We start from the raw sequence: 13115 nt of genomic DNA, 5'->3' as shown, positions 1-13115 counted from the left end.
CTCTCACATTCCACTTTAACGGGGAGTTTTGATTATACAAGGCACTCGTTCAAAACGAGAATGCAAGTTGCCTCCTTTTTCAGCCCCCCCCCCCCTTTTTTTTAAGTACAGAAGCTGGATTTGTCACAACTGTTTCATAAAGTCATTTTAGCAATCAATAAAAATATGTCTACGTTATGAAACAGCAGCAGCAGCAGCAGCAACTGTTCATGCTGTTGTTGGTGGTTATTATTATTATTATTATTTCTTTACTTTCTCAGACGTTAAGTCTGGTTGAGAATGGAAAGTGACGCGGACCTTGATCAAGCGTCACTTCCTATTAACTGTACGGTATGTGTTATATTGCATTTAGGAACTTTCGGGTAATTGAACATGTATCAATAATTACGGATTTCTGTAGTTGTATATATATGTTTGGATGTAGCCGTATTGCATTGATGTACTGGTGGATATTGTGTGGTATGACTCCTGTAGTTGATAGTATAATTGGTATGATGTCAACTTTATCCCGATGCCACATGTCTTTGACTTCCTCAGCCAGTTGGATGTATTTTTCAATTTTTTCTCCTGTTTTCTTTTGTATATTTGTTGTATTGGGTATGGATATTTCGATTAGTTGTGTTAATTTCTTCTTTTTATTGGTGAGTATGATGTCAGGTTTGTTATGTGGCGTTGTTTTATCTGTTATAATGGTTCTGTTCCAGTATAATTTGTATTCATCATTCTCCAGTACATTTTGTGGTGCATACTTGTATGTAGGAACTTCTTGTTTTAAAAGTTTATGTTGAAAGGCAAGCTGTTGATGTATTATTTTTGCGACATTGTCATGTCTTCTGGGGTATTCTGTATTTGCTAGTATTGTACATCCGCTTGTGATGTGATCTACTGTTTCTATTTGTTGTTTACAAAGTCTGCATTTATCTGTTGTGGTATTGGGATCTTTAATAATATGCTTGCTGTAATACCTGGTGTTTATTGTTTGATCCTGTATTGCAATCATGAATCCTTCTGTCTCACTGTATATATTGCCTTTTCTTAGCCATGTGTTGGATGCGTCTTGATCGATGTGTGGCTGTGTTAGATGATACGGGTGCTTGCCATGAAGTGTTTTCTTTTTCCAATTTACTTTCTTCGTATCTGTTGATGTTATGTGGTCTAAAGGGTTGTAGAGGTGGTTATGAAATTGTAGTGGTGTAGCCGATGTATTTATATGAGTGATTGCTTTGTGTATTTTGCTAGTTTCTGCTCGTTCTATAAAGAATTTTCTTAAATTGTCTACCTGTCCATAATGTAGGTTTTTTATATCGATAAATCCCCTTCCTCCTTCCTTTCTGCTTAATGTGAATCTTTCTGTTGCTGAATGTATGTGATGTATTCTATATTTGTGGCATTGTGATCGTGTGAGTGTATTGAGTGCTTCTAGGTCTGTGTTACTCCATTTCACTACTCCAAATGAGTAGGTCAATATTGGTATGGCATAAGTATTTATAGCTTTTGTCTTGTTTCTTGCTGTCAATTCTGTTTTCAGTATTTTTTTTAGTCTTTGTCTATATTTTTCTTTTAGTTCTTCTTTAATATTTGTATTATCTATTCCTATTTTTTGTCTGTATCCTAGATATTTATAGGCATCCGTTTTTTCCATCGCTTCTATGCAGTCGCTGTGGTTATCCAATATGTAATCTTCTTGTTTAGTGTGTTTTCCCTTGACTATGCTATTTTTCTTACATTTGTCTGTTCCAAAAGCCATACTTATATCATTGCTGAATACTTCTGTTATCTTTAGTAATTGGTTGAGTTGTTGATTTGTTGCTGCCAGTAGTTTTAGATCATCCATGTATAGCAAATGTGTGATTTTGTGTGGGTGTGTTCCAGTAATATTGTATCCATAATTTGTATTATTTAGCATGTTGGATAATGGGTTCAGAGCAAGGCAGAACCAGAAAGGACTTAATGAGTCTCCTTGGTATATTCCACGCTTAATCTGTATTGGCTGTGATGTGATATTATTTGAATTTGTTTGGATATTAAGTGTGGTTTTCCAATTTTTCATTACTATGTTTAGGAACTGTATCAATTTAGGATCTATTTTGTATATTTCCAATATTTGTAGTAACCATGAGTGGGGTACGCTATCAAAAGCTTTTTGGTAATCAATGTATGCGTAGTGTAGCGACCTTTGTTTAGTTTTAGCTTGATATGTCACCTCTGCATCTATTATCAGTTGCTCTTTACATCCTCGTGCTCCTTTGCAACAGCCTTTTTGCTCTTCATTTATAATTTTGTTCTGTGTTGTATGTGTAATTAATTTCTGTTTAATGATTGAAGTTAATATTTTGTATATTGTTGGTAGGCATGTTATGGGGCGATATTTAGCTGGGTTCGCTGTGTCTGCTTGATCTTTAGGTTTCAGATAAGTTATTCCATGTGTAAGTGTATCAGGGAATGTGTATGGTTCTGCAATGTAACTGTTAATTATTTAGTTAGATGTGAATGTGTTGAGGTGAACTTCTTTAACCAGAAATTTGCTATTTTATCATTTCCAGGGGCTTTCCAATTGTGAGTAGAATTAATTGCTTGGGTGACTTCATGTTGCAAAATTATCACTTCAGGCATTTGTGGTATCATCTTGTATGTGTCTGTTTCTGCTTGTATCCATCGTGCATGCCTGTTATGTTGTACCGGGTTTGACCATATGTTGCTCCAAAAGTGTTCCATGTCTGTTATGTTTGGTGGATTGTTTATTTTAATGTGTGTGTTATCTATTGTCTGGTAAAATTTCTTTTGGTTTGTGTTGAATGTTTGGTTTTGTTTCCTTCTATTTTCATTTTTTTTGTATCTTCTGAGTCGTTTGGCTAATGCTTGTAATTTCTGCTTCTTTTCGTCTAATTGCTCTGTCGCTTCTTGTTGTGAGATTTTACCTAACCTTTTTCGTTTTTTTTCCGAGATTTCATTTCTTATAAATTGTGTTAGCTGTCCGATGTCTTTTCTCAGTTTTTCTATTCTGATCTGTAGCCTGTGTTGCCATGCTGGTTTTGTGGGTTTCTTCTGTGTGTTGGTTGGTTCTGATCTCTGTCTAGTGTGTATATTTAGTGTAGTGAGTGCTCCTATATAAACCAGTAGTTGTAACTCTTCCATAGTTGTGTTTTCATTTATTTTGTTGTGTATGATTGTGTTGATAGTTTTTATTGTTGTTTCAACTTGTGGGTTATTTGGTGGTCTATGCAAGAATGGTCTAATGTCTGTATTTGTGTCTTTGTATTCTATATATGTTAGCTGAAATTTTTCTTCTATATCTAGCATCTGTGTCACTTCGTGTTCTATTTGTGCTTGTTCTGGTGGCTGTCTTAAGATTTCGTTTTCCTCTGATTGTTTAATTGGTGCGTGTTGTTCTTTGTTTGTTTGCTCTGGGATGTTTGAGTCAATTACTGTATTTTCTTCTTCTTCTGATTGCACATTATTTTGTTCCAGTATTTGTTGTACTTGTTGTTTGATGTTTTCTAATTCTGACTGGGGTATCCTGTTATTTTTTATTATTACACGGATCTGATCAGCTAGTCGTTGTTCTGTTAAAAATTTTAATTCTGGGTATCTGGTAATAAATGTTGTGTATACTTGTGATCTGTATCCAGTTGTGTTGGTTCCTAGGTTTGTTGCTTGGTAATAACAGAACATGAGGTGTCGATTAACTTCATCTGACCATCTCATCCTCTGTCTTTGTTTTCCTTCTAGGGTGGTTGCAGGAAGCATATCCTGCAAAACACCTCTATTTGGATTTAAATCATTTTCCAGTTGGCTAGCAGTGTCGTTACCATTGTGGGCGGGCATAGGGTTCAAGCGTCGTCCCCGACCATGACGGCGCTTGTCCGAGGCTTCTTTAGTTCTGTCCTGAACCAACTAATCACACTAAAAGGGGGGTTAGCCCTATTAGTGGTTTGTTCTTTTCGTCGCCTTTTACGACTGGCAGAACATACCGGAGGCCTATTCTTTTCCCGGGCCTCCACGGGGATTATTATTATTATTATTATTATTATTATTATTATTATTAGATTTAAAGATTTAGAAACTTGGGGGCCATTATGAGCACCTTGGTAAATAGGAAATAATGACACTGAAAGAAGGAGCGAGAAAAACAGAAGAACAACAACACATATCACAGTCCGAATGATGGGAAAGGAAAACAGGCAAACAAAGAGGCAAAAGAAATGTCTAGGAGGCAGGAAGAGTAAAGATGAGGAGGGGGGATGGGGGGATGGTGAGAGAAGTGGGCATTCCAAAGGCACCACGCATGAGCCAGACAAAGATTTCAAGAACACTATAGTAGGGTGAAACTGGTGTTAAGAAAGCGACTAAACTCGGAGAACAACATTATTGCTATAGAACCACTAGTATTTTCTGTAGCTGAATACAGTTTTGGTCTTTTAGACTGCACACAACATGACATTTATTTGCAAACTTTAGAACTTAACAGCTGCTTACAATGTATGGTACTGTGTAGACCAGAGCTGAAATTGACAAAGTGTATGTGACATATAAGGAGGGCGGGTGAAGTGAGAGACAAATAGATGTTATTTGTTGTACAGCCATGATTGGATCTGACAGGGAGTAGAGACCAGAGCTCTTTTACTGGCTGCAAAAAATATTGCCTTAAGTAAAAAGAACTACAAGAAAATATGTAAAAGTAGCCGGCTGAAGTGGCCGTGCGGTTAAAGGCGCTGCAGCCTGGAACCGCAAGACCGCTACGGTCGCAGGTTCGAATCCTGCCTCGGGCATGGATGTTTGTGATGTCCTTAGAACTAGTTAAACCTAACTAACCTAAGTTCTAGGGGACTAATGACCTCAGCAGTTGAGTCCCATAGTGCTCAGAGCCATTTGAACCATTTTTGTAAAAGTAGCAATGAAAACCACTCAAGACAACAGATGTCTACTTTATGGAGTACACACACACCTAGGGCCACATAGTATCAGACTATCGAATCTCTGTTGAGAATCAATGCCTCAAGAAGCATAAGTAAGTGTGCTCATACCTTCATAGGCAAAAAATGCAGAGATCAAGGTATACTTGATCTCTCCAACAAATGGAACACAATAGAACACCTGCAGCTGTCCTGTTAATGTTATTTATTGTATAGCTACCAGTTTTGGTGATTCATTGCTTCTTCTTTCTGGCTTAACTTACGGTGAGGGGATGAACACCAATCATATACAAAATCCCATCAGCAGACATCATATATGAACTGGTTTCCATTGACTGCTGTAACAGTGATGTTGCTCAGCTTGGTAGTTGATGATTGCTGAGACAACAGCACTGATACAGTAGTCTGCAGAAACCTGTTCACAGATGTTAGCCACTGATCGAATTGTGTATATAATTGGTCTTCACCACCTCAGCATCAATTAAGGCCTGAAAATGGTGTACTGAAACACCAAAACCAGTAGCTATATAATGTATAACAGTGAAAGGATGTCTGCTTGTGTTCCATTTTTTAACAGAAGTGAACAGCCGAAGTACCTCAAACTTTCAATCAGAAGGATGCACATATAAAAGAAATCTCCGACAAATGGTGTTATCACACATCTAGCGTGATCACATCATCTGTCTATAACAACTTCCTGCACAATCAACAAATACATACTGACCAAACCTTAAAAGCTAACAAACTAGACATGATTTACATCAACCACATAATTTATCTTGCCTCTTAGTCCCATGTTATGGGAGTAGTAATGTTATGGCAACTACAAACAAATTGAAATAATTATCAGAACATCGAAATCCATCAAATGTAGAATGCAAAACCTGATACTGTCATGAATGGTGCCCTGGGATCAGTACCACACAACACGCATGCTGCCGAAATCTCAGGATGTACTGAAGACAATGAAATGAAAGATACAGTTCTGCTCAACTAGCCCGTATCTTGGGTAGAGTCATGCAAAACACTGGAGTCACCAAGCCTACTACACAGTAAGCAAGAAGTGTTCATCCGTGCTGCGAATACATAGAAAGATAGATCCCTTATCATTTAGCTACAAAATAGCAGGTCAGCAACTGGAAGCAGTTAATTCCATAAATTATCTGGGAGTACGCATTAGGAGTGATTAAAAATGGAATGATCATATGAAGTCTATCATCGGTAAAGCAGATGCCAGACAGATTCATTGGAAGAATCCTAAGGAAATGCAATCCGAAAACAAAGGAAGTAGGTTACAGTACGCTTGTTCGCACAGTGCTTGAATACTGCTCAGCAGTGTGGGATCCGTACCAGATAGGGTTGATAGAAGAGAGAGAGAAGATCCAACGGAGAGCAGCGCGCTTCGTTACAGGATCATTTAGTAATCGTGAAAGCGTTACGGGGATGATAGATAAACTCCAGTGGAAGACTCTGCGGGAGAGACACTCAGTAGCTCGGTACAGGCTTTTGTTTAAGTTTCGAGAACATACCTTCACCGAAGAGTCAAGCAGTATATTGCTCCCTCCTACGTATATCTCGCGAAGAGACCATGAGGATAAAATCAGAGAGATTAGAGCCCACACAGAAGCATACCGACAATCCTTCTTTCCACGAACGATACAAGACTGGAATAGAAGGGAGAACCGATAGAGGTACTTAGGGTACCCTCCACCACACACCGTCAGGTGGCTTGCGGAGTATGGATGTAGATGTAGAAGTAACATGGAGAACAGGGGCACCCACAGGATACCCTATGAGGGGAGAGGGGGGGGGGGGGCTAGATCTTAGGAGAGTATGGTATACATTTAATACGAAATCACTGTTGTGCAAAGGAGGAGGAGGAGGAGGAGGTGGCAATAATAATAGTTAAAACTATAATCACCATCAAAATTTGCTGGACATTCACTGGTGAATAAAGGCTGCCACAAAGACTTCTCTGAATTACAGTCATCAGCTATATGCAGCAATGATGTTCTTTCCTGTTTCCTAATGTCTATTTTCCATCACTTCCATTGGGTTATCATCTCAGTATTTTCATATACTATGTGATCAAAAGTATCCGGACACCCCCAAAAACTTATGTTTTTCATATTAGGTGCTTTGTGCTGCCACCTACTGCCAGGTACTCCATATCAGCAACCTCAGTAGTCACTAGACATAGTGAGAGAGTAGAATGGGGTGCTCTGTGGAACTCATGGGCTTTGAACGTGGTCAGGTGTTTGGGTGTCACTTGTGTCATACGTCTGTACACGATATTTCCACACTCCTAAATATCCCTAGGTCCACTGTTTCCTATGTGATAGTGAAATGGAAACATGAAGGAACGCACACAGCACAAAAGCGTACAGGCCGACCTCATCTGTTGACAGTTGAAGAAGGGTCATCATGTGTAATAGGCAGACACCTATCCAGACCATCACACAGGAATTCCAAACTGCTTCAGGACCCACTGCAAGTATTATGACAGGGGTGAGAAAAATTTTCATTTCATGGTCAAGCAGCTGCTCACAAGCCACACATCATGCCGGAAAATTCCAAACGACACTTTGCTTGGTGTAAGGAGCATGAACATTGGACAATTAAACAGTGGAAAAACATTGTGTGGAGTGACAAATCATGATACACAATGTGGTGATCTGATGGCAGGGTGAAGCTATAGTGAATGCCTGGCGAACGACATCTGCCAGCACATGTAGTGCCAACAGTAAAATTCGGAGACTGTAGTGATACAGTGTGGTCGTGTTTTTCATGGAAGGGGCTTCCACCCCTTGTTGTTTTGCATGGTACTATTCACAGCACAGGCCTACATTGAGTTTTTAAGCACCTTCTTGCTTCCCATTGTTGAAGAGCAATTTGGAGATGGCAATTGCATCTTTCAACATGATCAAGCACCTGTTCATAATGCACAGCTTGTGGCAGAGTGGTTATACGATAGTAACATCCCTGTGATGGACTGGTATGCACAGAGTCCTGACCTGAATCCTATAGAAAACCTTTGGGATGTTTTTGAACACCGACTTGGTGCCAGGCCTTACCAACTGACATTGATGCCTCTCCTCAGTGCAGCACTCCGTGAAGAATGGCCTGCCATTCAAATGGTTCAAATGGCTCTGAGCACTATGGGACTCAACTGCTAAGGTCATTAGTCCCCTAGAACTTAGAACTAGTTAAACCTAACTAACCTAAGGACATCACAAACATCCATGCCCAAGGCAGGATTCGAACCGGCGACCGTAGCGGTCTTGCGGTTCCAGACTGCAGCGCCTTTAACCGCTCGGCCACTTCGGCTGGCGCCTGCCATTCCTCAAGAAACCTTCCAGAACCTGATTGAATGTATGCCTACAAGAGGGGAAGCTGTCATCAAGGCTAAGGGTGAGCCAATACCATATTGAATTCCAGTGTTACCGATGGAAGGCACCATGAACTTTTAAGTCATTTTCAGCCAGGTGCCCAGATACATTTTATCACATAGTGTACTTTTTAATCTAGCAGAAAACATTCTTGGTTCATCTGCCAGCTAATCACCTGGCTATATGTCCTGCTTATTTTCATTACAGTCTGGTAGGTTTCAAGGCCTACTTTCTATAAAGTTGTTCCACTGGAAGTTTATTTTCATCTGCACTAGAGGGAAACAGTAGAACATCATACACAAAACAAAGGTCATCTGGTCATGTTGCCTTAAAAAGCATTTGTCCTTCTGCCATGTTTAGCTATTTAAAGCTGTCTTTCCTGTGTACATCGACCTTGAAATGATTTAAGGGGCCACTGGTTAACAAAATACCAGATATCAAATTTATATAGGACCAGGTGATACATTTCTAGTAAAAGTATGCAATACATTGCAGGTTCTGTATTTTAATATCTATTTATGAATGTTTCTTTCTATTAAACATGTTGTTTATTACTTAGTATCATTTTAAGTAAGTTAATGATGTGCAGATATTTCATCACGTAATTCCTTATGCAAAGTTACGGTTTCGTACAAATGAAAACTTTTCTCTTCAGCCAATACAATAGTTTCGGAATAAAGAAGGCAGCAGTTAATTTATGTAACACAATTTTTTGTATAAAGTGTGTAAAATTTTTTAATCAGAAGTCTCTGGAAAACATTATTAAACTTTACAGTCAACCACTCAAAATGTAAATAGTTCCAACATTCACAAACCTTAACAAGATTTTAATGACTTATTAACACACAAACCAACCAATTTTGATATTCGAACATCTGTTAATGGCAGTAATATTGTTTAACTTTTTCTCAATTTTGTGAACTTACTGATTGTTACTTTTTTATAGAGAAGGCACAGTGCAATGCCAAGGTTGGGGAGTAGCCCTGGTTGTCTATCAGTTGTTATTGGTGGTAAAAAATTGATGATGTGAAAGATTCATTTGGAAGAAAAATGCATCAATCAGCAGCTTAACCTGGGTCGCTTTTCAGCCTTAGACAACTACCAAACTTTCCAGATAAGGATATTTTAGTTTAATTTATTCCTTCTGTCACAACATTATGTGCAAATACGACTACTTTAAAGTAGTTGCACTACTGCTGCTACATAATTGGCTGTAATTTACAGGTATACTGTAATACTTTTCTGTGTTTTATTATTTTACCATCATGTATTGCTTGCTATAAGATATATTGTGTTCTAAGAAATTCACTGCACATTATTCATGTTTATTTACTACTTTCTTTCTACTGGCTGGTTCAATACTTGTTTACATCATTTTTCCTAACAAAATAAGAAATACAATTTCCCTTTCTTACCTTTGGGTCAATTCCTTCCGGATTGTAGATCGAGCCATCTCTTTCAATTATTCCTATGCACACGGCACCTGCACGGTGCAGATATCTCATAGTGTGAAGACCAACATTACCAAATCCCTGAAAGAAAAACATTTTTAATTTTTGAAACTCTTCATAAAAAAAGAATACATAATATGGATACAGCAATTACTGTATTGATACGGTAAGTTGTGGCAGATACTCTTATGTCAAAAGATTCACTGGTGATAAAGTTGCTATCAAATGAAAATAAGGCTACCATAATGAAATATCATAGTGACCGGTATAAATTTACATTTAAATCTATAATCTGCAAATCATTGCACGTACTTTCCATTTTACCCTATGTTAAGGTTTTATCTTATTCCATTCGCATATGCTGTGTGTAAATAACGACTGCTCACACACCAATGTGAATGACTGCTCACACACTTATATGCATGCTGTAATTAATCTTGTCTTCAAAATTCTTATGGAAGCAATACTCACACTTAGGGAGCTGTATGTTTTAAATCCCTCTCTTAGAGCAGGTTCTTGAAACTTAAAGTAAGTTTTAATAGGATAGCTGGCATGTATCTTCCATCATCTGCCAGTGCAGTTTTTCGCAGCACCTCTGTGATGCTCTCTCGTGGGTCAAATAAACTTACGACCTTTTTCCTTGTGTGTCCTTTTGTTCATTCAAAATCTACTGTTATTCCTTTTTCACAGAGGTCCCATATCCTTTTACAATATTCTAGGATGGGTCATGCGAGTGTGTTTTGTACGCTATCTACTTTGTAGACTGACTGCATTCCTCTAGTAAACTACCAATGATGCAAAGTCTGTTACCTGGTTTATTACATCTGAGCCTATGTGATCAATCTATTTCATATTTCGCCAAACTGTTACACCCAATTACTTTTATCCATTTACTGATCCCAATTGTTACTCACTGTTACTGCAGTCAAAGTGTGCTACTTTTTGCATTTTGTGAAGTGCCCTTTTTCACATTTTTCAACATTTAAAGTTTCCAATATCTGCACCACTTTGACACCCTGATAAGATGTGATAGCACAGTTGTGGAGCTTTTCCAAGGTGGTATTACTTCATTATGGATAACTGTATCATCTGTAAAATCCGAGGTTACTATTAATATTGTCTGCAAGGCCATTAATATACAATATGCACAGCTAGATTCCCAGCTCACTTCCCTAGGGCTTCTATTTCTGTTGCTGACTCTCCAGACAAGGTAACATGCTGCATTATACCAAGAAATCCTCACTGCAGTTAAATTTCAGATGTTATCTCACACCATCATAGTTTCGATGACCAGTGCAAATGTAGTACTTAGTCAAATGCTTTACGAAAGTCAAGAAATATTGCATCTTCACGACTGTTTTCAACCATGGATTTCAGGATGTAATGTGAAAGAAGCTCCAGTAGGGTTTCACACACAACCAATCTTTTCAGAATCTATGATGGTTGGCATGGGGGTAATTTTGTTCGAGATACCTCATTACATTTGAGCTTGTGTGTTCCGAGATTCTTTAACAGATGGAAGTGAAGGATATTGGGTGGGAATTTTGTGGATCACTTCTGTTACCCTTCCTAATAGACATGTGTGACATGTGCTTTCTCCCAACTGATGAGCACAGTTTTTCGTTTGAGCAAACTACAATATTTTACAGTTGGACCTTGGGTGTTTTTTCAATTTTAGTTGTTGCAACTGTTTTTCAGTGTCTTCTCATCAAACAACCGACCACACTGTTTCACGTAACTTTCAGCAATGACCACCCATGGCTCCACTTTGAATACTATTGTTTCCGTTGCACTGCTCCACTGACATTGACACAGCCTGCACTGCAGTCTGAACCAGTGTGGATCACGAGGTGGGCTTACGTGTGGTATGCACATCACGGTGTGGTTATATGCATAAATTCACATTCAATCGTATCCACTCATCTGGGCCATTTTTATTTGCCCCACCCTGTACTAGTTAAAAGTAGGATTTCCTTAGAAATGGGTTTGTTAATTCGGAGCTTTACTGTAATTAGGTTTTCCGCAAAAATCTCACTGCTGTACTCAGTATTTTGTGAGCTTCACTGCTTTTTAACAGCCCTTCAAACTCTGGCACAGTACTGTGAAAGTTTCAGCAGTTAACTACTAGGATTTTAATATGTTCAGCAATGACTACCCTTTCTTGATTCTCATGATAGTTCTTCATTGTCTCCAAATTTTATCATTCTATGGACTGAATAGCCATCTTCAATATGTAGTTCACACCTGACACACTAAGGGGACATTACAGTTAACCCTGTGGCTCAAGTCCAGGAAGTCTCAGCTTAGTTTTTCACAGAACTTTCAAAGTATCTGGTTCGAGCCTTCCACCCTAATTAGAACCAAGATGCCATGATCATTTCTGGGAACATAGGTACAGGCAATGAGCTTTGGGGAATTCCATAGGCAAGGCTGGTCTACTCAACCTTCTCCCCCAATCATGGAATGATCCAATTAACATTGAGCATAGCTTGTTTCAAGAAGTACCACAATCTGCATTGGTTGGCAACATTTCCCTCAATGGCTGCCGGAACAGCTTCTTCAACGTGTTTAATTTGGCCTATAGGCATGCACAATGAGTGCAAAAGGTGAGCCTTCTCATCCCTTGCTACATTTGACTTGACAGTGAAGGAAAGGTATGACTGGCTCAGTTTCAACAAGGTACAGCACCCTGAACTTGTTAGGAGGAATGGTGTGTTGAGGTATGGAGCCCCTGGACCTACCACTGACACAGTACTCTGTCAAGTAAATGTGTGGTAATGGATCTTTTGTTCTCTGTAGAGGAGGCAGTATCCACAGGAGAGGGTAATACTTGAGGACCTTCAGCACTTCTGGTTCATGTCTCTTGGTACAGTATCTCTGGTTCATGTCTCTCGGTAGCCTTTCCAATATACCCATTCACAGCAGCTTGAAATACAAGTTGTCTGTGGATGACCCAGTTTTGTCGCTGGAAGGTAGCAACAAACAATAAAAAAAACTAAAGTGATTGGCTTGCGACTGCTGTGAGGTTGATAGAAAGAATGGACCACCTACAGAGTAGAGAAAGGTGGGACTGTTGGTTTGACTGGGATAGAATACTCTTGAAGAACCTAAATGTGACCCCGATACATTTTTGTGTAGTTTGGTTCCACGATTGGCCACTTTCACTATTTTTTTTTTTTTTTTTTTTTTTTTAAGGAAGTAAGTTTGAACTAAAATTCACTTTTGAATATTAAATGTTTTGTTTTATTTTCCTGTGTTATCACTTCACCACCACCACCACCACCACCACCACCACCAAGTGACAGTATGAATATTTGTTCATTCTGGATCATTCTAAATTGTTTTGGGGGTTGAAGTATCAC

General features: G+C 38.8%; 1 protein-coding gene across 1 annotated transcript in view; it reads right to left on the bottom strand.

Annotated features, from left to right (window-relative positions):
• The window catches only part of LOC126194776 (glutamate dehydrogenase, mitochondrial), a 179458-nt gene that overhangs the window by 19228 nt on the left and 147115 nt on the right, over positions 1 to 13115 (bottom strand). The window contains exon 5 of the mRNA XM_049933069.1: positions 9718 to 9834. Coding sequence (XP_049789026.1) covers positions 9718 to 9834 — 117 coding nt within the window. The remainder of the gene's footprint in view (positions 1 to 9717; positions 9835 to 13115) is intronic.

Source organism: Schistocerca nitens, chromosome 7, assembly GCF_023898315.1.
Source record: "Schistocerca nitens isolate TAMUIC-IGC-003100 chromosome 7, iqSchNite1.1, whole genome shotgun sequence".
Classification (NCBI taxonomy): domain Eukaryota; kingdom Metazoa; phylum Arthropoda; class Insecta; order Orthoptera; family Acrididae; genus Schistocerca; species Schistocerca nitens.
The sequence above is the reverse complement of the archived record's forward strand: the minus strand, read 5'-3'. Positions and strand labels throughout refer to the sequence as shown.